The following is a 24,515-nucleotide window of genomic DNA, read 5'->3' on the forward strand; positions in this document are numbered from 1 at the left end:
AACAATAATTTATTTATTTTATACAATTCCACACAGTACACAAAGCTACAATTTTTTTGTTCTAAACGAAGGTACAAAAATAAATGATGAATATCGGTATTTTTTTGATAGGAAAAGAAAAATAAGGAATGTGTCCCGAAACAAAAACTAATTTATTTTATGTTATAAAAGGATATGTCCCATTTTATTTTGTAAACATCACCCTGTATTATTTAAATATTTAAATGGTAATAAGTGCGGACATCGAAGGCTTAATTACATTCATTTCTTTTCCCCATTTTTTAATTCCTATAAAATGAATGTTGAGATTATTAAAAAATATTTCAATACTGACTAATTTAATAAACGTTTCTTCACCCTCTTTTTAATTTTCGTTAATAATATTCCAAAAAAGAAAAAATACCGTTAAAGGACGGTTCCTGAGATTTGAAACGTTATCACAACAAAGAAAACTTTCTTCCCTTTTTAGACACATAAATTAAAAAAAATTAAATGATTAATTCTATCACAAAATTGAACTAAACAACGAAAATACTCTTATTAAATGAGGCACCTCTTTTTAGTATTTATGTTTTAAATTAAAGTACTTTTCGTTTTTAATATTTAAACTATGGTATAAAAAAGTTTTTTACGCCCAAGCCGGGTTTATACTGTTGTAGTTATTGACTGCTCCTGATGTGGAAGGCAACAACAACGAATTTTCCACCGATTGGTGTTGATTATTTGTTGATCTACCACGACGTTGCATCACGCCTAAAAATAATTTCGTTTAACAATAAAATTATCAAAAAAAATCGAAATAACACAAATAAAACACTAAATAATAATCGTATTAAACTAAATGAGTGCACTTTCTCTATTAAGCTCTAATTAATTAAACTAAAATGATTTTGTTAGTAATTAGATGATTATGAATGGAATGGACGGTTTGAATGAGCGGAGTCTTTTAAAGAAGAAAGAATTAGCGGTAAATGAGTATAAGAATGTCGGAAATTTCCTGATAAATAAAATTATATTGTTGAACAAAAAAATGTATCGATAATTACTTTCTTCCATACAAAAAAGATTTCAACTAAAATATAAAAGGAAAGATTATTTACAACGAAAATAATAAATAAATAAATATTTATAAAAAACCACCAATTTTTTTCCAATACATACAAGGCGAATCATTAAGAATTCATATTTAAATTGAAAATATAAAAATTATAATTTTTCATACAAATTTGACGTTTAACTGTCAAATTGACATTTCACTTTTCAAAAGACAATGGTCACTTTTTGACATACACTGACAAATTATCAATTTGGAACCTTGAAAGTTGTAAATTACGAGGTTTATTTCTTTAAAATTAATTTTTGTACGATGTAACATTAAAAGTAAGTATTCACATAATATTTTAATGTATCAAAACGTCACTTTTGATTAAATTCGCGTTGACGTTTGGGTTGGTAACCAATTTCGTTCATATTTAACTGTCAAATTGACATTTCACTTTCTTAAAACATTTTTATAAAATTTCTCATTAAATTTACTTTGTTATTAAATTTTTTATTAAATATTTAAAATTCTAGCATATTTAGATAATTATTAAAAGTAAAAACCAACTTTATCAATACGAGAGCTTTCACGGCCGGCGAACAACTTTGAAGTGAAGTTTCTGCAGAAACGTCAAACACATTCAAAAGACTACTTTCTATTTTAGTTCTAATGATAATGCTGGTATTAGATCTAGTTTTAGTTCAATTTATTTCTTTTCCAAATATATATTTTTGTATGATTTACTATGAAAACTAAAAAATCAAATTCTTAAACGTCATTTTTATGTTACTATTTGACGTTTAACTGTCAAGTTGACATTTCACTGTAATCATTAATATATCATTTTATATCTTCATTTCAAATAATGTTCATTCTTAATGATTAACCCTATACATAAAAAAAATAATAACATTTAATGGTCGCTTACTCTGGTCAGTGACGTCTCCTGAATGTGAACCCCGTTTAAAATCCTATGTTTCGCCAATTTTTCCTTATTCATTGGGGAACCTGTTGGATACATACGACATGCTTATAAACATTTATCCCTGTTAAAAAAACATGAATATTGTGCTGATTTAAGTAGGTGAGTTTCACAAAGAAAGTTAATCAAAAAAAAACTAATCATGCAAGAATGAGTGAAGCTAATTAAATACTACTTCTATCACTAAAAGATTGTCGAAGAAAAAATTTATTACTAAAAAAGAGATACATAAATCACTTTTTTGATTCAAAACATCACCATACCAAAAAGTACGCACCCAACCACCGACAAACAAATAAAACAAGCCTGTTTTAGACAATTCGCACGTTTAAACCTTTCGAACTCACCGATATAGCTCAATAGAACTGGTAAAAAGATGAGTCCGTGAGCGGCGCCCAATAAAACTATCCCCAGATACATCCGGAAATAGAATACTTGGAAAATCTGGGATTTCGCGAATCCCAAGACGATGATCCCGCCGAATTTCGTTAAGGTTATCCCGGAAAATACGGAACTCCCCATTTTTGTAAGCGCATCGGCCGCTCTTTCAGTTCTTGTTGGTTGTACACTCATCGCGAAACTATGTACCATATGGGAACAAAATTCCACCGCAATTCCAACCGCCATCACCAAATTAACCAAAGAAACCGCGTTTAAGGTTATATTCCAAAAATACATCATCCCACATAAATTTACAACTATCATTGTTATCGTTATCACAACAACGATCGATGAGAAAATATCCAACCCCATCAAAACGAAGGTCACAACAAAAATCGCCAACAAACTTATTCCGAGACTTTTCAAAGTATCCGACCACATCGTTAGATATTGCTCGTAAAAAACATAAAAAACTGAATATGGAAAAACTTCAATTTCGGTATTATCCCCACTCATTTTTAATTTTTTATTAATCGTATCGGTGATGTTTTGGGAAATTTTCCTAGCGGCTCTCATACTTTCATAGTAATCTTTCGATGTTTTTAGAATGGTGTGATACGCCATGAAATAGGACGAACCCACAGTTGAGGATTTTAATTTCTCGTTCAATTTGTAGTTAACGCCTTGACCGTAAGCGGCGTGCCCCCCTTTTGCGCAATCACTATCCGGGTTATCTTGTAAGAAATACGAGATGTAGTGAGAAAATTCTGATTCGTATGGACGTTGGGTTTTATTTTGAAGATTGATGTTGCAGAGTTGACACTCTAAAAAATAAATTAATAAAATAATAATAATAAGATTATACAGGGTAGAGTTGAATGCAGTCTTTAGTTTTAAAAAGAACACCATATAGAAAAGACCGAATACAGTTCTTAGTAGTCACGTTATTCTGTGGTAGTCAAAATGCAGAATGATAATTAAAACTTGATAGAAACTCCTAGAACTAGAAAAACTCTACTACTAAGAACTAGAAACTTTCTAGTTCTAAGTCTAGTGTTAGTTCTAGTTTTAGTTCTCTAGGAATCTAGTTTTATAGGAGTCTGAAGACGCACGGCTTAAGTACTTAAACTACAGTCTCAGCAGTACAATTGCCTCGGTTTTTAAATAATATATTATTATTGAAAATCTAGAACTATTGACTCGTCAGCTCAGCTGTCTCGGTTTCTAAACAATTTGTTTGTCTTAAAACAGTTTTACTTCGTTATTTTAAATACTAAAGGATTTGGTGAAAGCAATAAATACAAGCAACCCCAATTTGGCAATGAATTAAAAAAGTTATAAGTATTTGAAAATTTGTTCTTTCAATTTTTTGGTTATAAACTTCGCATGGAAGAAGTCTTTGAAAGAATTGTTCCATTTAAGAGCACTCCCAACCCAATTATAAAGCTAATAGAACGATTTTTAAAAATTTTTCAGTCTAATCGGTCTTAATGTGTAAAATGAGCTGCTGAAAACAAAGGTTATATGGAAACCAAATTTGGCAATGAATTAAAAAAGTTACAGATAGTTGAAAATTTTTTTCCCAAAAATTTGAGTTCTAAACTTTTCATATTAGAAAAGTCTGATCCTAGAAGCACTTTTGATACATTATTAGAAAGCTTAATTAATACATTTTCCGAGTTAAATTGGATTAGATTGTGTTAGGTTGGGTTGAGGCTAATCAAGACATCAACTCTCTATTTAGTCTGTATATGGTGATTTTTTAAAGCTAGGGATTGCATTCTACCCCATCTGTATAAAGTTGACTTACTTCGATTTGAATGGGGGCAAAAGTCTCCGGTGTTTTTATCTTTCCTGCAACAAGTTGGGATTGAGGCCCAATCGAAATAATCATCCAACCAACTGCTACTCGGTTTAGCGATATAAGTGGTGTTCGATAATTTCGAAGCGACGTAAATTTGAGTAACCAAAGAATCAACATCGCAATATTGCCCGCTACAAATTAAATTTTGCGTGTCAAAATGCGTGAAATTTAACCCACCCTTCAAAACGAAATACATCGGGAGGCCTATGTTTAAATAATCCTTCAAATATTTGAAATATTTCAGCACAAAGCTGTCTTCGGGCATTGATAACTCTTGATCTAGCCCCACCTCGATGTGGGGGGCCACCGAAATCGATAAACAAATCCAGCCGAAAAAGAAGATCATTATGACAACTCTCGAGAGTTTATTCATTATTATCGGGGTGTAAACGTATTTAAAGAAAGTGTATAAAATCCCGTCCTGATTCTCTTGGTTTCCTACATCTTTCTTCGATCCCTTTATAAAGCAGCAAATATCGAATCGATTATTTGATTGTCTTATCGTATCAAGGGATAATAAGCTAACGAAGCAAGTTATTTGGAGGAGGAAATCGAATAATAAAGCCATCCCAGCGTACAAAGCGAACGCCCTCACAGCAGGCATATCGGATAATCCCCCCAAAAAGAAGCAACAACTTTCTGAGACACTTGTAAGAAGCATTGAGGGCCCAACTTGCCCTAAAATCCTTCCAATGTGTTCCTCATGAGTTTCGGAATTTTTCCTTAATTCTCTTTGGTGTGTTTGAACTAAAATAAAGATATTGTCGACTCCTACAGCAAGTACCAAAAAGGGGATTACTTCAACGATGATTAAAGTAGCTGGGACTCCAATAAATCCAAAAATTCCCACTGATGAAATCACCGAAGCCAAAACAATAAAAACCCCGCCCAAACCCAATGTGATTTTGCTATCAATTAAAAGGCGAGAGCACGATTTTAATTGCCCCAAACTCACGGCGATGTACGCAAACATAATAACATAAGAAATTAAAATCGTTAAAACATCCGATTTACTCTCACGATCGAGTTCATCTTCAATCGATCGTTCCGATGTAAACGCAACATCCATGTAATCGGGTTTGTCAGTTAAAGTCCAATTTTTCATGAAATCAACGAATTTTTTCTCCCATTCCATCGCGGGTCCAATTTTTGTTTTATTATGGTGATTATTCACCAAGAAAGTTAAAATAATCGACGTCGCTTCGTTATATTGAGGGTTATCAGATAAAGATTGGCCTGGTTTCAAAAACCCACCAACGGCGATAGCAGGATCGATCGGGCCTTGATATGTCCCCAAACAATCCATGTTAAAAGGGTTTTGAGAGCACGTTAAAAATTTGTCTAAATAAGTATCATCGAAATTATCAGGGTCATCTTGGTAATACCCCCAAATGCTTTGTACGGAACACTCCGCGACATCAGTGTTTTTTTGGCCCTTCATCCGTAAAGGTGCAAAACAGATCTTATCGAAACTATGATCCGTTCCCGCACCTAACATTTTAATTTTTTCTTGGAGATTCAAAACTTCCCGCAAAAACGTTTCGTTAAAAACCGGGCCAAACTCAATCACCCCATCATCCGTTTCGTGGTAAATCTTATTCAACCCAACCGTGGTTATTATGATTTGTTCGTTGCGGTAAAACGGCTCAAAATTGCTGTCGAAGTAATCCCGTTCGATTCGACTCCGCGAATTCGGCGATGCCCAAAGCTCGACGGGGTCTGTGGTTACTTTTAAATATTTTATTCCGTGTCCAAGCGCGATGACGAGGCAAGCCCCGAAAAATAAAATTAACCACGGGCGAGACGCGCAAAATTTCCCCCAGGATTCGAAAAATTGTTGGAGAATCGTGTCGGTGTTTGCCCCCAATTTCTCGATGAATGAGGATGGGATTTCGTATTCTCCGGGCATTTTTGTGATGGAGTGGGTGTCCATTTCATGGTCGGTTTCTGATGCAACACCTAAATAACAAAAATAAGTTTTATTAATCAAATCAAACTCGATTATTTACGCCGAAAAAATAAATTAATTAAATTCACCCAAATTAATTTAAGAAAAAGCTTAAAGCAAATACAAGAATTTGTATTTATTTATTATTTTTTGTAAGCGTATGAAAAGGTTAATTAGGAAAACGTACTGGATCTCTTGGATTGTTGAAGGGGGCTATCTTCGCTATCTCCCAAAGTGTTATGGGGTGATCGATCGACTCCAGCCAACCTCCTTCCTACGGCAGCTCGCACCTCATCCGTACCTCTCCCCCGAATAATTGCAGCCACTAAAAACCCACACCGAACACACTCAAAAACCACCAAATTGAAGTAATAAAATTTGTAACAACCAAAAATTAACTTAATCAAATAAATTTTTGATTATTACAATTTGAAGTGTTTTAAGTGAAGTGTTTAGTAATGTCCCAAAAAAAATTAAGAAAAATACTTTCTATGCCATGCAAAAATAAATAGATGTGTTTATGTTAGTAAGAAATAAAACGCATGCTCCTAAAAATCTAAATTTGAATTAAAATTGTATAATTTAGAAAAAATAAAATTTCTAAATTACACAAAGCTGTTTAATATAAAAATTTATTCTTTCTGATTATCTCAAAAAAAGGGATTCCAAAAGTTACAGGTTCTATGTACCTGTATAAGTACCCGAGAACCGGTCAATTTCAACTGTATCATCGGTACGCCCTAAAGAATAACCTGAAAATATTTGAACACAAAAAAAAACTTAAAATACGAGTGAAAAAAAAATCCCCGAATTTTTGCTTTGTGCTGTGTGTCGTGAAATAATGATGTGAATCTAATTGTAATTATACCTCCGGATATGTTGGGGCAAATAAACACCACCATTAAGAAAAGGGTTGATCCCGCGACGAAAATGCAGGTCATTATGAACGCGTAACCATCGTAACCTAGGATTTTAAACGGTCCGGCTGGAGCTGGTTGGGGTTCTGGTACCGGGCAGCTTGATTCGCAATCGACGCAACTGCAAGCAGCTAATCCTTCCTGAAAAAAAAAAAAAAGTAAACCATTTTTATAAAATAAGGTTTAATAGCATGTAAAAATAGTTAATTTAATGAAAAATTTGATAAAAAATGCAATGAGTCAAAATGTAACTGACATAAAAGTAAAGTTTTAACAAATATTTCAAATATATGCTTCATTTTAATGTTATATCTTACAAAAATCAAATAAACTTGATTGTTTACAACTTTATAAGCATCAACTTTGTCAATATCAATCTGACAAAATGATTTTTGTAAATTTAAAATCACTGTTAAACATCATTAATAGATCTTATATGAATTAATTTGGTGATGTGGAGTTTATACAGTGAATTTCACTTAAAATGAATTATACAAAAATACATTTCACATAAAATGCAACATGTCTATATAATTTGACATTACAGCTAGTTAGCATAAAATATCACTATGTTGCATATTTTCATTTTTTTATATTTTTACAGTTCCCTTTTATAATCAGCCTTGTTTCCTGGTGTGACCTGATTCATCCATTTCATGGTCCATTGCAGGCCTTCCTTCCATATAATTTTGTTGTTCCTTTGTTTTTCAGCTAAGACTAAAATATTTACATTTTTTTCATTTATTTTCGTTTAACCTTACCACCTTAATTTATTTATAGATTTTTATTTGAGATAAAGTAAAAACATTCCCTTTTTTTAACATTTTACAGGTGCAGTGTCAAGGATAGGTTTATTTATAAATCCAGTAAATATTTGGATCAGAAAATTCATAGATTCTCTCAAACCTCAATATTTATGTAGCAATCCATCCATTTAAGCTTTTACCATAGATAACAAAATTATTTTTAAACGGGTTCCTTTAAAAATAAAAACTTGTTTTTGTGTTTTGCACAAATAAATCAATTAATAGGTTCCAAGTTAAAGTTAATCAAGGTCTCGGTATTAACCTTATTGTTGTTTTGTACCTGATATGATTTTAATTTAAAACGGAAATTTGAAATGATTATAGTTTTGGGAAATGAATCTAATTTTGAGATATGATTCTAATCCATTATCTTCCCCTAATTATCATTCAAAGTTATCAAAGTTCAGGGACAAAGCTTATAATGACTCATTATTAACAGCCGTGACGAATACAATCTGTTCAAATAATACAGTTCAAATTACAAAAAGAAACAATACAATAACAATTAGTAATTCTCTGCTCGCATCGAACAAAAACGATCTTTCAGTTTCAAGAACGTAAACGACTTGTTTATACTTGACCCAATTTTAAATTCATTGCCAACGACGCGAAAACAAGGTTCGCTCGAACCATTTTTAAAATAAAATTATCGATTTTATTTTTTAGTTACAAAAAAGAATTTAATTTTTGAGTCGTCATCAAGCACGTTTAAAATCGATCGCATTGGAAATTTGCCAACAACTTGACATTCACTTGATTATTTTAGTAACCGTTGAAATAATATACCTTCAGCGCTTTACTGCATGGAGTTACGGGCGGATTTGCTGGTATAAAACTGCCATCCGACGATGAATTCTTGTAGTTAATTGGAAACGGTACAAAAGGGGTGTTTTTATTCCCCATATAATCGAACCATCTTTTAGCGGAACAACGAGTCGACGTCCAACTTCCGCACATGATATCCAAAGCTTTTTGACCCGTACTTGGCACGCTAACTTGTTTACAAGATTGGTATGTACCTTCTAGGTAATCATTTGCCATGTAAACATCTATTTCCGTTATGTAGGTTTCATCTGAAAAGAGAAAGTAATATTTTTAGTAATAAATAGAGAAGTGGTGATGTCATAATCTATATCTAATCATATTTTTATTTTTTTTAAATTTTTATTACTTATTTAACAAAGATTAAAGGCTTTCGATAAACTGAAGAAATATTACAATAAAACATTATTACGCAGAATTTGATAACGAAATGAATCATCAAACTTTAATACATCAATTTATTTATAACCTCGTTCAGTAAACATTCGCAAAATCTCCAAAGGAAACTTTTGCCAAGTAACTTACTTTTAATATTTCCGTTTGGTTTTGTTGAAACGATATTAATAAATTTCGATTGGTTCGTGGCGCAGGTCATTTCACAGAAATGCTTGACGAGGTTGTTCATGCACGAAGGGCATCTTTGCAGGAACCCGGCGGCTAAATTAATTTTTTCATCCATCACTTTTAGCTGGTTGCTATCGCAACACGTTGAAATCTTATCCGATGTGAGCATGTGAGGACACCATTTTTGAATGAGTTCTAAACCGTCGGGGTCTTCCATTGGAATCGCGGTGCCGTTGTACCAACAATTTTGTGTTAATCCGCCGTCGTTGTTGCATTGTCCGTACCAAATACAATGACCATCATCCGATTTTACATACTACAAAATATATAAATTAATTAAATCATTTCTTAAAAAGATTTTAATAGAAAAGAGATGTTTTTGCTTATTTTTTTTATTATCTTCAACTCAATACGCAGTATTCCCTTCACAACAAACAATTACAATCTGAATGACACCCCTCTTTGTACACTATTAAGTCATGATATGGTTATTAAATTAACCTCTAACGTCTTATCTACCTAAATACTAACTCCGCAAGTTATTTCCTTGCCATTGTTAAATTGAAAGTGTAATGAGTGTCTATTTATATCATCACGTTCGCTTCGGTATAAAACATATTTGATGCGTCAAAAGATTTAAGAGAACGCTTTTTTACTTTTAACGCGAATTGTACATATATACTTACAATAGACCAAAGGGTGTGTCTAAACTCACTCTACCTAGCGTTCATTTGACAGTTAAACGACAAAAAGTAAGTTTAACAAATATTTCAAATACCAGTTACCAAATTAGATACTATATGCCTAGGCAAATAGCATATGGCTAACATATTTTCAAGCAAATAGGACTCTTTAAACTAACCCAACCCCAGAAATGCTTTGTTTTTTTAAGAAAGGTCTGAACTTCACAGTCACTGTTTTCTGGGCAAGGGATGTCAAAATGCCAGTGCCAGCCTTCGAGACAATCGCTGAAATTGGATGTAAAGTAAGTGTTATAAGAGGAATTTGAGCAATCCAGATTACCACGGGTACATGTAAAAAAATGTATTCGATATAACTGTTGCCATGTATTGGTTTAACCAAATTATTTCTCTTAACTTGACTTGTTATGGCTCTAGCAGAATAGTGACTGCAGTAGATGTTGCGATGTACTTTTATACTAATACTTATGTGCAAAATAGCGCTTCGCAAGAGTGTGGTACTATTTTTAGCTAAGCGAAATAGGTTATTGAGGGACCTCCATCGTGAACCATTCGGCCACATATTCTTGCCATCACTCCAGCTGTTTTATAATCTTTAGAACCATATTGCCACATTTATCTTTCACACTGTTGGGAAGCCATCTTTTTCTTACTCCCGCTATATCGTTTAGTTATTTGTGTAAGTTGAACATGTCGTATATAATTTGTGTGGTAAAGTGTTCACAGATTTTTTTATATCTTATAGGTTTATAATTGTTAATGTGTTTAAGTTCGTGTTAAGTGTTAAAAGGTTAAATATAGAACTACGATTTTGGTTCAATAGTTTTCTAGGTCTAGGTTATCATTTGTACATACACCTAATGTTGACACAAAGCTAATAACTGCAGTAATGCCAACATGGTAACTTAACTCCATTTTCACTGTTATGGGGCTCTTTTATAAGCAAATTCTATTTCAGAAGTGTGTTCACAACGTAAGACCCATCAATTAGTTTAAGCTGTTTCTGTACAATATTCAAGTCATCATAATCAGTCTTAGACATCATAGTGTAGTTTTAGACACTTCTTTCTTTGCAACTCCTTAACCAGCTTGAGAGGAGGAGTTTTGTTTACAACATGAAACATTTGCAAAGTGACTTTTGTCAAACTTGCAATGTTTCTTTCATATTAAGTTATCTTCAGAACGGCTGTTAGCGTTCTGCAGTAAAAGATTGTCTATAATGTCCAAACTAACTACTCAAGGAGTAAAAATCAATTCAAATTCTTAAGTGTGTTGGGGACTTGACTTGATCACTTTTTCAAGATGGCTCTATCATCACTTGGCTTTAATAGCGTGGACTATTTTATGCAGTGTCATAAGAATCTTTATGAAAATTCCTTGTTATTTCAAGCCACAATAGTGACTAATAACAGCAAACTTTTCCTGAATCTTGACGTCAAGCTACAAAATATTAAACAAAAGGGTTAGAACAAGGATTGGAAAAGGAATTTGATACAAGTAATCAATCAATAAAAAAAACACGTGTAAGCATTACAAAATTAAATTTAAGTAATCACAAATGACGCAAACAGGTAATTAAACAAACACGTAAACGCATTTTACTTCCAACGATTTTTTATAGGGCCTATGTCAGTTATTGATTTAAATCATTGAATAAATTCTCGAAATTAGGAGTAAAAAATTATTTTTGACCTTTCCAAGGATGTAATCGTTCATAATTTCGTGTTATTTATTACATCCTAGAACGTGACGGTCCTCTCTAGACGAAAGTTGCATACAAATTATTTAAATATAAGTCATACAACCTTCGCGAAACCGAAACCGTTCGAAACAGGTCGAAACAACTCGTGTAAGGCGTAAAAACCGAACATACAATTTAAGTGATACTAATTTTTATTGCTACGAAAGCAAATTTAATAAATAAATCAAAGAGAAAATTATTTTTTGATGATATAACATAGAAAGTTGATTTAAATATGACCCAATTATTCCTTGTATGCGTAATTTTAGTACTTCTTCGAAAAATGATATTAATTTAATGTTTTAAATGTAATACTTACCTTATCTATTAACACACACAACCTTAATATTGATAAATTTGACATTTTCATGCTTAGAATGATTCAACAAAACAAATAAACGAAAATATCAAATTAAATCAAAGGAAAATCAGGTACCTAATTAAATTAAATTAACCTAAACGATCACAATTAATACAATCAAGAGATACAAAAGAAACCAATAAAAGTTAATCACAAAAACTATTTTGACCCCGTATGAGAACAAAGTTCGGGGTCAGACCCGATATTTTGAGAGTCAAAGTAGACAGACTTGAATTTAAATTGTTGTGGGATGCATAAACTATAAGAAATCATCTGTTATTCATAATCAGGTGATGGAAAATGTGACGAAGAACTTAGAAGTGACGTAATCGGCGTAAAACAAAGTTTTTTTGTTGTGATTTAATTTGATTTTCTCCTATTGTTTCGCACTTTTACATCTTATCGGGGTTTTATCTTATCGTATCAGATGTAGTTATAAAAAAATAAACCGACAAAAACGTTTTTCCTTTAAAACCAATTCCTCGATTACTTGGTGACTAACAACCTGGAAATCACGCCACCAAATCAACAAAAACATCTCTTTTATAAAACCCTTTTAAATCAATCATTAAAATTTAGATTATTACCTGGAAAAGCGTCGTTGAGAAGAGAACGTATAAAACGAAATGTAGAATTCCAGCCATTTTTATGCTATTCCAAATATGCACTCCCGGTGGGGGGATTTATTTATTTAATAAGAGTCTTAACACTATCCGTAACTTGCCGTTTTCGTTATTATTAAAATTGTTTATGAGAGTTTCATTTCGTGGTGAACTAAATTCTATAAAAAAATGAAAACAACTTTACGATCACAACCACCTCCGAAACGCAATTATATTCTCGATGGTCCGTCTCACACTACTTATCGAATTCACCAGATGTGACACTTCATAAATCGGCGCATGCGTAGTACTGAAAAAGAAATTTAATTAATTAAATAATTAATAATAATCGCTATTATTGGATTATTAAACGTTACTAAATCGTTGTGATGTTAAATATAATCTAAATTAAGATTAGTTATTAATAAATCTATATTTTAATTTTTATATATTATAATATGGCGCCATCTATTAGCATCATCGCCACCTATTTATTTATTTATTTTATCTTTTAATTTATCATCTAATAATAACTTAATTATCATTTAGAGTCAACTCATATAATCTAAAAACGATTAAAAAGGTATAAAAAAATCTCATTCTTAACTTTCCCTCAAATCAAAACTTAATTCCACCAAACATCCCTCTTATTTAATCCGTTAAGTTATAATTAATGTATTATAAAGCGTTAATCGTTGTGATAAATAATGTAATTTTAATTAAGCTAATTAATTTATTATTTTATCTATATATTTTTAGACATTACACTGTGGCGCCATCTGTTGGCGGCATCATCAACTGTTTACTTATTAATTTTACTTATTTTATCATTTAATTTAAAAAATTAACTTAATCTTACCAAATTCTTTTCCACAACTCAAACTTAACCACTCCTTAATTATGTTTTAATTAGTTCTATTTGATAACTTTTTTTGATCAATTCGTTTCATTTAAAATGAGGTTAAGAAAACTTTCCATAGTAACAAACGGTTTTTTTTCTATCCAAGTAGATGTCGCCACAATTCAACTAAAATATTCAAGATTCAAGATTGTGATAAAAATTTGAAGTTAAGAATATAGTGATAAATCCTTGCCATGTATTTCTTGGAGATGAATGGTTTTTCCGACGGGAAATGAAATGTCTCAACGTCTCAAATATACGGTGGATGTTGGTATTTCTTGCGAAATGTCGGCGTACTTCAGGTGCGTGACGTTTAGTTCCATTTGAATTTGACGTTTCGGTTTAAACAAAAATATCCCTAAACGAGTAATTAGAGATGGGAAATTTTAATGTTGTTATTTTAGTTAATTATTTTATTAATATCGAAATAACGTGATTAATCCGAAATGATTCGTTTAATTTGTTGTTTTAAATGTAATTTAAGTAAATTTAAATTTTTGTTCGTACAAATAAAAAATGACATTAGTGAGAATCCCATCTCTAATTTTTAGTGACTACCAGTTACGATTTTTGACGTTTCATCATTTCATGTGTGTTGATGCGTGTTTCGTGTGCATAGCATGGATTTTTAACAAATAAATAACCAATTTTATATAAATAATTCCATTTGAAGGCATTTGTACTTTATCGGGCTGATGGATTATCTGGGCGACAACGGGGGTATGGGTTTAACCCCCGATCAAACGGACAAAGTGTTACAATTTCAAGATCTAACCGGTATTGAAGACATGTCTGTCTGCCGGGACGTTCTCCAGCGACACCAATGGAACCTCGAAGTCGCCGTACAAGAGCAATTGAACATCCGAGAAGGTCGCCCGTCCGTTTACGCCACCGAGGCGCGTCCCCCAGCCGTTATCAGCGATCATTTAACTCAACACATATTTTTTACACCTCCAACAGACGGTTCTGGCAGCGGAATTCGCGGGTTTATCAGGGATATTGTCGGTTTCTTTTGGAGTATTTGTTATAGTACAATTTTTGCTATTTTTTCATTAGGATGTAGGATATTGAGGGGTAATGATAGAGAAGGTGAGGAAATGGAATGATTTTAACCCACCCCGATTAATTTTTTTATTTATTGTAGTTATTACAAACCCAATAGAGGATGTTATGTCATTTATAAGGAGTTACGAAGAGAAATATTCAAATTACCATCCTGTTTTTTATCAAGGAACTTACTCCCAAGCACTTAATGATGCAAAAAGGGAATTGAAATTTTTATTGGTTTATTTGCACAAAGATGATGCTGTTGATACAGCTAATTTTTGCAGGTAATAAATAATTAAATAAAAAATCGTTTTTTTTATAATAATACATTTTTTTTAAGAACAACATTAAGTAATTCTCAAGTAATAATCTACATAAACACGAATTTCTTTTTTTGGGGCGTTGGGGCCTCCTCAGGAGAAGGTTATAAAGTGACCCAATTGTACAAACCGAGAAATTATCCGTTTTTAGCTGTGGTTGTTTTAAAAGATTCTCGAATGACTATCGTGAGTCGAATGGAGGGTTATTGCGACCCCGAAGTTCTGATGCAGAGGTTAATGGGGGTTGTAACCGATTACGATATTAATTTAAGGCAAGCTAGACAAGATAGGATGGCTCAAAACTTAAATAGATCGATAAGACAACACCAAGACGAAGCATTTTTGGAGTCATTGCGAGCCGATCAAGAAAAAGATCGATTACGAGAAGAACAAAAACGTTTGATTGAAGAAGAAGAGAAACTACGTCAAAAGCAAATCTTAGAGGAACAACAAAGAAGGGATGATATCGCGCGGGATAAAGTCGAATCGGTGCATAAAGTGCCTACGGAACCGGATGAAAGGCATCCGGACGCTATACATATTGTAATTAAATTGCCTTCCGGAATTCGTATTGATAGGAGATTTTTGAAAACGCACTCATTAGAAGCAATATATTATTTTGTTTATTGTCATCCGGAAGGGCCAGATAACTTTGAAATTACCACCAATTTTCCAAAAAGAATTTTAAGATGTCAATCCACCGAAAGCCGGGATACTGTTTATACTTTGGAGCAAGCGGGATTAAGGAACCGAGAGTTGCTCTTTGTGAATGATTTGGATGCATAAAAATAATTAAAATTAATAAAGAAAGTTGTATTTGTATTAAATACACGTTTATTACTTATTATTTTGACATCTGCATTTCTATTGAGGTTATGTTTCAAACATTATTATTATTTTGAGTCAAAAGCTATTTTTTGTTAATAATTATAGTTCTTTTTCAATTTATACAAGAATTTTCTACATCACCATGGAATATCGATGTTTATAAATACCTTTACGAAATATTTTCGTGAAAAATGCATTTTTTGAGGTTATGTTTCAAACTTTTAGGTTATATTCGTATTTATTACCATAATGTTTTTCAACAAAATTCAAAAAGAATTATTTGTTTTTGTAGTTAAATAACTTTATTATTACTTATTCTACGTTTAAAATGATTTTTTTTAAATTAAATCAGATTTTTTGATTGTTACTTTTTTGGTCTAATAAAATATGAGTTCTTTTTAAATTTTCTTTATTTAATAACATTTCCTTTAATTTAATATGATAATAATAAAAAAAATAATTTAATAAGCCGATGTAAACATTTTTTGAAGAAAGTTGTATTTGTTAGTTATTATTTTGACATCTGCATTTCTATTGAGGTTATGTTTCAAGCTTATTTCTTATTATTATTTTGAATCAAAAGCTGTTTTTTGTTAATAATTAAAGTTTTTTTTCATTTTATACAAGAATTTTCTACATCACCATGGAATATCGATGTTTATAAACATCTTTAGGAGATATTTTTGTGAAAAATGCATTTTTTTGAGGTTATGTTTTAAAGTTTTAGGTTATATTCGTATTTATTACCGTGATGTTTTTAAATCTTCTTTATTTAATAACATTTCCATTAATTTAATATGATAATAATAAAAGAATTAATTTAATAAGCTGGTGTAAACATTTTTTGGCCACCTAACCCCATTAAAATATTTTGTGCAGCTAACTCAGCCATCGAATTTCTTGTGTTAACCGTAGCACTTCCAATATGAGGAAGAAGCACTTAAAACAAACACAATTTAATAAATCAACAAATAAATCAATTTTTATTTACCACAATTTGATAACTTCAACAATGGATCATCCCTTGGCAAAGGCTCAGGAGTCATTACATCCAACCCAGCACCAAAAATCCGCTTATTCTCCAACACTTTTACTAAATCTTCTTGAACAACAATCCCCCCGCGAGCTATATTAATAAAAATTCCCGTTGATTTCATTTTATTAAAAGCCGCCTCATTAAACATTCCTCGAGTTTCATCAGTTAAGGGGCAAGAACAAACCACGAAATCACTTTTAACTAATAACTCGTCAAAAGTAACGAATTCACAACCAAGTTCTTTCCCAGCATTTGATTCTTTATGCCCTGAATATAAAAAGGTTGAAACCCCGAAAGGTTTTAGTTTTTTCACAATGGTTTGGCCGATATTTCCCAAACCAACGATTCCTACGGTTGATCCAGAAATATCACGACCTAATTGCCATTGTGGGCCATATCTCCAAGAATTGCTACAATTTTTAATTTAATAATGAAATAAAATATTTTTATTGAATTTACTTCTCAATGGCTAATCTCCCTTCGATAATCCTTCTTGATGTAGCTAAAATTAATAAAATAGCAACATCAGAGACTGCTTCGTTTAAAACAACCGGGGTATGCCCTAATTTAACTCCATGCCTTTTTAAAGCGACTAAATCAACGTTATCCAACCCTAAAATCATTTAATTTATCTAATTTTATGATTTCACTTCAAATTAGAACCATTTTAACCTGCAGACATAGTTGAGGCAACTTGCATTTGGGCACCAGCGGCTTGAAGGATTTCTTCATCAAACGAGTATTTACTAACCCAAAAAATCGCATCAACTCCTTTACATTTAGCAACAATTTCAGCTTTACTTGGGTAAGGTTGTTCTTCGTTTATTATTAATTCACATCTAAAAAGGAATGGATAATAAAAAATTCTTTGATATTTTTGATTTTACTTCTCTCGTAGAAGATTTAAAGCAATTTCTGGTACTTCAGGGTTTGTAATTAAAACTTTAGGTTTACTCATTTTTTTAATCCACACCGAAATTATTGTTTTTATTGCACAACAATAAATTAATTCCAAGAAATCAGATAAGGATTAAGTTATGCAACCCAATTAACCCACCAAAAATGATTAATCAACACAAAATTTTAAATAAACCAATTTTATTAAAAAATGGAAGAAAAATCAAAATTCAAAGTCTTATTAACGAGTTTAGAGATACCAATGGAAGCTACATCACAATTAAAGCCTTTGTAATCTTCTAATGATTTATTTTAACCTTTCTTTATTTACTTCTTCTTAGGTGTCAACTTATTATGTGTGATCCAGCTCCAACAAGAGACATAATTTTAGAGAAGTGTCGTGGAGTTGAAGGAATAATATGGGCTTGTCCCGAAGAGCTTGATAAAACCATCTTAGATGCCACAGGGAAACAATTAAAAATAGTCTCCTGTTTATCAAATTCAGTCCGACATGTAGCCGTTAAAGAATTAAAGAGACGAGGTGTTAAATTAACGAATACTCCTATTGTTGCCGCAGATTCGATCGCAAATATAATTATCTTTTTGATGTTGATGACAACGAGAAGATTTTTAGAATGCAAGAAAGCCATCGAAAAGTTAATTTAGTTTTATTTAAATAAATTTGTTTAAATAATCGTTTTTAGCAATCAATGGTTGTTTGGTTTCCAATGGATGTTGGGTAAAGATATCCATGGCACAACAGTAGGAATCGTTGGATTCGAATATTTAGGAAAAATTTTAATTCGGAAACTCGCAGTTTTTGGAGTGGAAAAGTTCGTTTATTACGGCCAATGCATTTGCAACGTTAGTAATCATAAAGATAACAAGATAAAATGTTGCACTTTCGAGAATTTGTTACAAATAAGCGATTTCGTCGTTATTTGTTGTTTACCACCACCGATTAATAAGAAGCAAACCATCGTTTTCAATGAGCACGCTTTTTCCATGATGAAAAAAACCGCAATTTTAATCAATGTCGCAGCCTCTAGCGTTGTTGATTATCAAGATTTAGCGACCGCTCTTAAAAATGGGACAATTTTCGCTGCCGGGTTGGATGTAACTGACCCCGAACCACTTCCAAGTGACCACGAATTATTAACTTTACCAAATTGTGGTAAAAAAATGGTTTATTTTGATTATTCTATTTTAATCTTTGTGATTTTATTAGTTATTACACCACATATTGGGAGTGCAACCGAAAAAACTAGGATGTCAATGGCTAAATTAGCCGTTCAAAATATTCTTTTAGGTTTAAATGATTTACCTTTATTAACACCGATTTAATTATTAAATTTTTATTTTTTTAATTGGATAAAACACTTTTTTCTTGGATTTTTTATTTACTTTATTTAAATTATTGATTTTATTTTATTGTTAGATTTCTGCATTACCAACCTTTTTTTTGTAGGTTAATTATTCGGAAAAATCTTAAATTTAAATCATTTAAAATAGATTTCAGACGGAAACAAACAAGAAAAAGAATAAACGCTTTGTTCTGCTATATTTTTAACTTCTTTGGGGTTGTTTAAAGGGAATTTTCCTCGTAATCTGTAATTCTGCTTAAAAGAATCCTTTTTTTTATCTGGTTTCCCACCAGAATTGAAAACACCAGGTATTAACTTGAATAGCTTCATACCATGCCTTTATTTTTGTAGAATTAATAGAAAACGATTTTAGTTTCATATTGTACAAACGAAATCAATTTTTACTTTCACCAGTTGCGATTTAAGATACATAAACTTCCCGAGAGAAAGTGGTGCTTTATTATCACCCAGAAAACTTTGTAAGGTAACACAGAAACGTGTTGGAGGAAAATTATGATTATTATTATTATCATCGATTACACAAGAGGTAAATAAAATGATAAAATCGATTAGTTACGTTACATTTATCGCATTTGAAATTATCCACACCGTTTTCTCTATTACGATCTACTTTAATCTTTTATAATGATTATTTCAACACATCTTTACCACATCAATCTGTTGATATTACCAAAAAATCAACGCTCATCCAATCCACCTCGATAAAGACTTTAAAGCTTCAACGTTTCGAAATGTCCCCATTCGATAGTTCTTTGGCATTTTGCTTTCACTGCACGTTGAAAACCGTCTCGTGGTAACCATCGAATCAAACAAGACTCAGTTTGCAAACAGAATCGTGCTTGTTAAGATCTCTGCGAGGTGAGGTGAAAACTTAATCGATTAATTCACGATGATTTCGAATCAAGAGGAAGAAATGAGAGAAATTTCCCGCGAAAAAGAAGAAGAAGGAGAAAAAGGAGACGAAGAAAAGGATTTAAAAAATAATTTGGAAAAAGATTTAAAAGACGAAGTGAATAAAAGGGACCCGGAGAAGAGGCAACAAAAAATCGATCTTAATTACGAGGTTAAAATCAACGAGACGCACGTCGATGATAACAATTTAACGATGTCGACGAAATTATCAACGGATCGTTTGATTTGTAAAACGCCGAAAGAAACTCCGAATTCCTCTTTAAACGGTGAGGAGAAAAAAGAAAAGTTAGACGCGAAAAAACCTTTGAAAATGAAATGTAGAAATTTGGAGTTGTATCTGGGGGTTTTGCAGATTTTATTTGGTATTTTAATGACGGTTCTTGGAGTTTTAACTATTATTCATAAAGCTTCTTTATCTCAAGTAAGTTTAATTCTAATTTATTTATTATTATATTAATAAGCGATTTCTCTTTTCGTTAACTTCAATATCACTTTGTTTTTCGTGAAACTCGCAATTAATTTAATTTTTTTTTAATTAATTTATTTAATTTATAATATTTTTAGATTGGTGGTGGAATATGGGGTGGTTGTTTAGCAATCTCAAGCGGAACCGTTGGTTTATTAACAGCTGCGAAGTCATGTTGTCCGTTAAAAAAGCGAGCCTACGATATTGCCCAAACCGTATTTTTAGCGTTGAGTTTAATTACGGTCGCAGTTTCCCAGTTGATTTTGGTGTTGGCAGCTACGGGGTTGTCCAGGGATCTTCACAAGCAAAACGAATCGGAAGTTAATCAGGTTAGTAAAAAGAATTGTGCAAACAAAAGTGAAATTATTCATATTTTCACTTTTAGTTTTCTCTAAAACCATATACAACCCGAAAGTACATAATTTAGCCGCTTACGGATAATATATACGAGACGTTTTGAATAATAATTATTGCTCAACAACTTTTAATCCTTTATTTCCGAAGAAATTAATTTTATCTTTAGTGAAAGTGTTTTTAATAAATAATAATGGGGCGTTTCTAATCATTTCGATTAGGTAGTCGAGGTTGTACACGTGATGGTTGTTTTTGTATTTTATTGTGCGGCAGGTTGGAATCTTGCTCGGGAATAATCTCAAGGATTTTACTACGCGAGGAGTTCGGTTTGCGCCACTCCTGTAATAGAAATACCAAGACAACCTGCACAAAACACGTGTTTTTTTCTGGTCACGTTTATTCTAAACATTTCTAGACAGAAAATTTACTTCATTATCATCAAAATCGAATAATAACAATTAACCCAAGATGATTTTTATGAAAATGTAAATTATTATTTGACTCAAGAATACAATTATATGATATTTCCCAGCAATAACTTCCATTTGATACATATTAGCCAATATTTGCTTGACGATATTGATAAATATATAAATGTATAAATATAAATATTCCCAATATTTATTTTGTAGGTTAGAAAAAATGACGTTTTGAACTGTCACTTGAAATTTGAAATAATTAAGATGTGTGAAGGTGGTTATACCTCCGCTAGCTTCACATCAGTGCCAAATTTAGATTATTTTTTAAAATGCATATTTTTTATGAAAATGGTCCAAATTAATAACTCAACCTTAAAACCGGCTTGTCCTCGATAATTTTATTAAAAATTTGGATTTTTGTCGTTCTGGTATTAAATCAACAATTTTTTCGTTTTTCCGGAGATGAAACTTGCTAAATAGCTCTCAATACCCATATTTAGTTAAAAAGAACTGATTTCACTCAATTAAATTGATGTATAGTACGCAAAAAGGTTTAGAATACACAAAATACATATAAATCGTTCGGACGTCAGTAACTTAACCTATAAACGTCAAACTGCTGTCAAAAATAAATTCAACCTAACTTAAAACCTTAAAACTTGAAACCTTTTTATAATTCAATCTGATATAATAATCATTTTAATCCTCATTATCGTGATCAACAATCTCTTGTTTGCACAATAAACACTTCGACCTTTCAACTTCTCCGCGTGATAGTTCACCATTACATCCAGCAAAACACACACTGACGCAAAATCAATTTTTAATCGATTGCTTATCAAATTTCTTTTTAGATTGACCAAGAAAATCCAAGCATCGAAACAATTCCCAACGAAAAAGCGATACTGGGCAACATCGGGTTAATATTGACCTCAGCCTTACAATTTATCACGTCCAGTTTGGCGTGTTACAAAATAGCGCGGTCCGTTTGTCCTTGTTTTAAAAACGACGAAGAACAGGCGCGACGCGATTATAACAGCATCGGCAAACAGGCTTTTATTAATTCCTGGTTGGGGAAACAAAGTCCGCCTTTTTATGTCGTCGCCGCGCCGTCAACTTTAGGCAAAGGAAGCAAGGTAAGAAAAGTATAAAATTAAATGTTATTGTTGAACGTTTTCGTTGACGAAAACCGGTTCGAAAAAACCCCCGGGCGAATTTTCGCTTCGTTTGGCATTCACCGCCAGTCACGATGGACACACCTTCGAAATAGGCGGTACACTTTCGTTGATATCACATGAATTCGCTTTTTATAAATGTTTTATTATAAATATTTTTCCTTTTTTAACTCATTAATTGAAGGTTATTACGTACATCAACCTACTTGGAGCGAAACATTCCTCGCAATTATTAATAAATAAACATCTACACCCACTTTTAAGCATTAGAAATACCAACGTGTGTGAGAAAACGTGTCAACTTAAAACACGTGCTTAAGAATCACGTTCTTTAACAATCTGAATTAATTTAAATTAATTTTATAGCTATCTTCAGGTCTCTCCGTAACTCCCATTTACACGATACCACCTCAAAATGTCCAACCAAGAAGTTTAATTGGATACCCCTTAATCCCCGCGCCTTTAGGAAACATCCCATCTCCGGTTATTAGATCGAATTCGAATAGACCTAAAGAATTTGTAAGTTTCTTAAACAAATATTTAAATTAATTTTTTATTTTGTTTATTTATTTATTTATTTTTGTAGGTTTACACCCAACCAATTTATAATCACATTAAAGAATTGGCTCTGACTGAAAAGCAAAGGAAGCGTCAAAGAAATAATAAATCGCGTTCAAAATCGAAGGAGAAAGTTTTAACCACCGAGGAATTAACAAAAACTTACACCGGCTTAGATCGAACGATAGCGGAAGAGTTTATCGATATTTGCGAGTCGAGAAATAACAGTTTGTGCAGCAGCGAATCGAGCTGTCAAAGTTGCTGTCAATGTAACAGCGAAAACATTTGCGGATTGTGCGCCCCGAATGGAAGCGAAAAAACGTCGAGGGATTCTTTAATTAATACGCAATAATTTTAAATGTATTAACTCTTTGTTTAGTTACCTGTAGAAATCTTTTCATTTATTTCTTTTAATTTTAATTCAGATTTTTCTTCTGCAAAGTATAAAGACATTTTTAAATTTAATTGTAAAATGTGATATGTATAAATTTTTAACCGTTAAGACGATTTTATTTCTTGTATATATTATAAACTTTTTGTGTTTAATGTAAAGTATAATAAATTAATTGTCTATAATACTTTATTTCTTGTAGATTGGTAACAATTGACAAGATTAACAGAGAATTTTATTGTGTCAAAATGACGTTTCAACTATGCGTTTTTGATTTCTTTTCAAAATCAACATTTTCTGTAAAAGCCCCAATGTAAGAAATGTTATATATTGGGAGAGGTTAGGTTTGTTTACTTAAGTCAATAACCTCCAAGTAAAAAATGATGAGTAAGGTTAGTTTTGCTTTTTAGGAGGTTAATGACCCTCCCCACAAAAGAAATTTTGGGGTTTTCACATAATAGAGTAGCCCAATTTAAAATATGTATACAATTTAGTATTCTACGAAATTTTAACTTTTTTAGGTTAAGTCTGCGTCAAATAGTTTAACCATGTAGGTTAAGCGTACCTCAAAAGATGGCGTAGTAAATTGACGTTTTAAAATATAAATATATCTTGTTATGATATTATTATAAATATAAAATAAATTTTCACCGTTTTAAAGAAAATAACACAATAAGAATAAATACCTTTTATTTTTTGAGATAGATTTATTTAAAAAAATATTTTCATTATTAATTTGAAACATTTAAATATTTTTTTATAATAAATTAAGAAATAACTAATCCATTAATGCAAGAAAACGTTCTTTATGAAACAAACATCTCGAAAAAAATGTAATAACAAAAAAAATAATATTTCCAAATTGATAATTAAGCTAATGTGGCGCCCTCTGTTGTCGAAACTCAAAAATAAAGCTTTTTATTAATATCAAATACTTCTAATTATTAATATATTTCTAATTAATATTTCTTATTATTGTATTCTATTATAAAATTAAATTTTGTGATTATTTATTAAATATTATTTATTTGTATTATAAAAATGACATAAACTAAGCGCCATCTCATCAAAAAGCATTGACTTAACGAACTTTAC

At 31.6% G+C, this 24,515-nt stretch overlaps 5 protein-coding genes across 11 annotated transcripts; 3 read left to right on the plus strand and 2 right to left on the minus strand.

The window, feature by feature from the left end:
- Positions 1 to 129: 129 nt before the first annotated feature.
- LOC111426540 (Niemann-Pick type C-1a) lies at positions 130 to 13,009 on the minus strand. Of its 5 annotated transcripts, XM_023061105.2 has the most exons (10): positions 12,717 to 13,009; positions 9,288 to 9,642; positions 8,727 to 9,013; positions 7,086 to 7,275; positions 6,907 to 6,969; positions 6,405 to 6,542; positions 4,216 to 6,228; positions 2,372 to 3,229; positions 1,971 to 2,050; positions 130 to 753 (listed from the first exon to the last, which is right to left on the minus strand). In XM_023061105.2, exons 1-10 carry the CDS (start codon positions 12,771 to 12,773, stop codon positions 748 to 750), a joined length of 4,047 nt encoding a protein of 1,348 aa, XP_022916873.2. In that variant the 5' UTR covers positions 12,774 to 13,009; the 3' UTR covers positions 130 to 747. The 5 variants fall into 5 exon arrangements, with proteins under 5 accessions (XP_022916873.2, XP_022916872.2, XP_022916874.2 ...); XM_023061104.2 differs by lacking the exon at positions 1,971 to 2,050; XM_023061106.2 differs by lacking the exons at positions 1,971 to 2,050; positions 6,907 to 6,969.
- Positions 13,010 to 13,747: 738 nt separating this feature from the next.
- Positions 13,748 to 16,230, plus strand: LOC111426541 (Fas-associated factor 2). Its single transcript, XM_023061109.2, has 4 exons — positions 13,748 to 13,934; positions 14,306 to 14,721; positions 14,777 to 14,963; positions 15,020 to 16,230. Exons 1-4 carry the CDS (start codon positions 13,846 to 13,848, stop codon positions 15,783 to 15,785), a joined length of 1,458 nt encoding a protein of 485 aa, XP_022916877.2. The 5' UTR covers positions 13,748 to 13,845; the 3' UTR covers positions 15,786 to 16,230.
- Positions 16,231 to 16,579: 349 nt separating this feature from the next.
- LOC111426504 (glyoxylate reductase/hydroxypyruvate reductase-like) lies at positions 16,580 to 17,958 on the minus strand. Its single transcript, XM_023061048.2, has 5 exons — positions 17,751 to 17,958; positions 17,536 to 17,702; positions 17,323 to 17,476; positions 16,819 to 17,273; positions 16,580 to 16,766 (listed from the first exon to the last, which is right to left on the minus strand). The coding sequence occupies exons 1-5, from the start codon at positions 17,819 to 17,821 to the stop codon at positions 16,648 to 16,650; spliced, it is 966 nt and encodes a 321-aa protein (XP_022916816.2). The 5' UTR covers positions 17,822 to 17,958; the 3' UTR covers positions 16,580 to 16,647.
- LOC111426503 (glyoxylate reductase/hydroxypyruvate reductase-like) lies at positions 17,909 to 19,152 on the plus strand. 3 transcript variants are annotated; one of them, XM_023061047.2, is made up of 4 exons: positions 17,909 to 18,051; positions 18,102 to 18,416; positions 18,465 to 18,931; positions 18,989 to 19,152. In XM_023061047.2, the coding sequence occupies exons 1-4, from the start codon at positions 17,972 to 17,974 to the stop codon at positions 19,102 to 19,104; spliced, it is 978 nt and encodes a 325-aa protein (XP_022916815.2). In that variant the 5' UTR covers positions 17,909 to 17,971; the 3' UTR covers positions 19,105 to 19,152. The 3 variants fall into 3 exon arrangements, with proteins under 3 accessions (XP_022916815.2, XP_022916813.2, XP_022916814.2); XM_023061046.2 differs by having other exon boundaries at positions 17,910 to 18,051; positions 18,465 to 18,934; XM_023061045.2 differs by having other exon boundaries at positions 18,465 to 19,152.
- Positions 19,153 to 19,233: 81 nt separating this feature from the next.
- On the plus strand, positions 19,234 to 23,607 carry LOC111426502 (uncharacterized). The gene is made up of 6 exons (XM_071196185.1): positions 19,234 to 19,432; positions 19,498 to 20,478; positions 20,622 to 20,852; positions 22,151 to 22,432; positions 22,838 to 22,990; positions 23,058 to 23,607. Exons 2-6 carry the CDS (start codon positions 20,035 to 20,037, stop codon positions 23,379 to 23,381), a joined length of 1,434 nt encoding a protein of 477 aa, XP_071052286.1. The 5' UTR covers positions 19,234 to 19,432; positions 19,498 to 20,034; the 3' UTR covers positions 23,382 to 23,607.
- Positions 23,608 to 24,515: the final 908 nt, after the last annotated feature.

The sequence above is a fragment of the Onthophagus taurus genome, chromosome 5 (genome assembly GCF_036711975.1).
Source record: "Onthophagus taurus isolate NC chromosome 5, IU_Otau_3.0, whole genome shotgun sequence".
NCBI lineage: Eukaryota > Metazoa > Arthropoda > Insecta > Coleoptera > Scarabaeidae > Onthophagus > Onthophagus taurus.

What these genes read in the sequence shown, in the direction of transcription:
- LOC111426540 (XM_023061104.2), bottom strand. Translation starts at nt 12,773, where the DNA reads ATGGCTGGAATTCTACATTTCGTTTTATACGTTCTCTTCTCAACGACG. An exon ending in TTGCCCCCATTCAAATCGAA is followed by an intron (nt 3,230 to 4,215) that starts GTAAGTCAACTT and finishes TTTATTTTTTAG; the next exon opens with AGTGTCAACTCTGCAACATC. An exon ending in AGTTCTATTGAGCTATATCG is followed by an intron (nt 754 to 2,371) that starts GTGAGTTCGAAA and finishes AATTATTTTTAG; the next exon opens with GCGTGATGCAACGTCGTGGT.
- LOC111426541 (XM_023061109.2), top strand. Translation starts at nt 13,846, where the DNA reads ATGGTTTTTCCGACGGGAAATGAAATGTCTCAACGTCTCAAATATACG. An exon ending in GAAATGTCGGCGTACTTCAG is followed by an intron (nt 13,935 to 14,305) that starts GTGCGTGACGTT and finishes TTCCATTTGAAG; the next exon opens with GCATTTGTACTTTATCGGGC. An exon ending in GATACAGCTAATTTTTGCAG is followed by an intron (nt 14,964 to 15,019) that starts GTAATAAATAAT and finishes ATTTTTTTTAAG; the next exon opens with AACAACATTAAGTAATTCTC.
- LOC111426504 (XM_023061048.2), bottom strand. Translation starts at nt 17,821, where the DNA reads ATGAGTAAACCTAAAGTTTTAATTACAAACCCTGAAGTACCAGAAATT. An exon ending in TTAAATCTTCTACGAGAGAA is followed by an intron (nt 17,703 to 17,750) that starts GTAAAATCAAAA and finishes ATTCCTTTTTAG; the next exon opens with ATGTGAATTAATAATAAACG. An exon ending in TGCCTCAACTATGTCTGCAG is followed by an intron (nt 17,477 to 17,535) that starts GTTAAAATGGTT and finishes AAATGATTTTAG; the next exon opens with GGTTGGATAACGTTGATTTA.
- LOC111426503 (XM_023061045.2), top strand. Translation starts at nt 17,972, where the DNA reads ATGGAAGAAAAATCAAAATTCAAAGTCTTATTAACGAGTTTAGAGATA. An exon ending in ACATCACAATTAAAGCCTTT is followed by an intron (nt 18,052 to 18,101) that starts GTAATCTTCTAA and finishes ACTTCTTCTTAG; the next exon opens with GTGTCAACTTATTATGTGTG. An exon ending in TGCAAGAAAGCCATCGAAAA is followed by an intron (nt 18,417 to 18,464) that starts GTTAATTTAGTT and finishes AATCGTTTTTAG; the next exon opens with CAATCAATGGTTGTTTGGTT.
- LOC111426502 (XM_071196185.1), top strand. Translation starts at nt 20,035, where the DNA reads ATGATTTCGAATCAAGAGGAAGAAATGAGAGAAATTTCCCGCGAAAAA. An exon ending in ATAAAGCTTCTTTATCTCAA is followed by an intron (nt 20,479 to 20,621) that starts GTAAGTTTAATT and finishes TAATATTTTTAG; the next exon opens with ATTGGTGGTGGAATATGGGG. An exon ending in CGAATAGACCTAAAGAATTT is followed by an intron (nt 22,991 to 23,057) that starts GTAAGTTTCTTA and finishes TTATTTTTGTAG; the next exon opens with GTTTACACCCAACCAATTTA.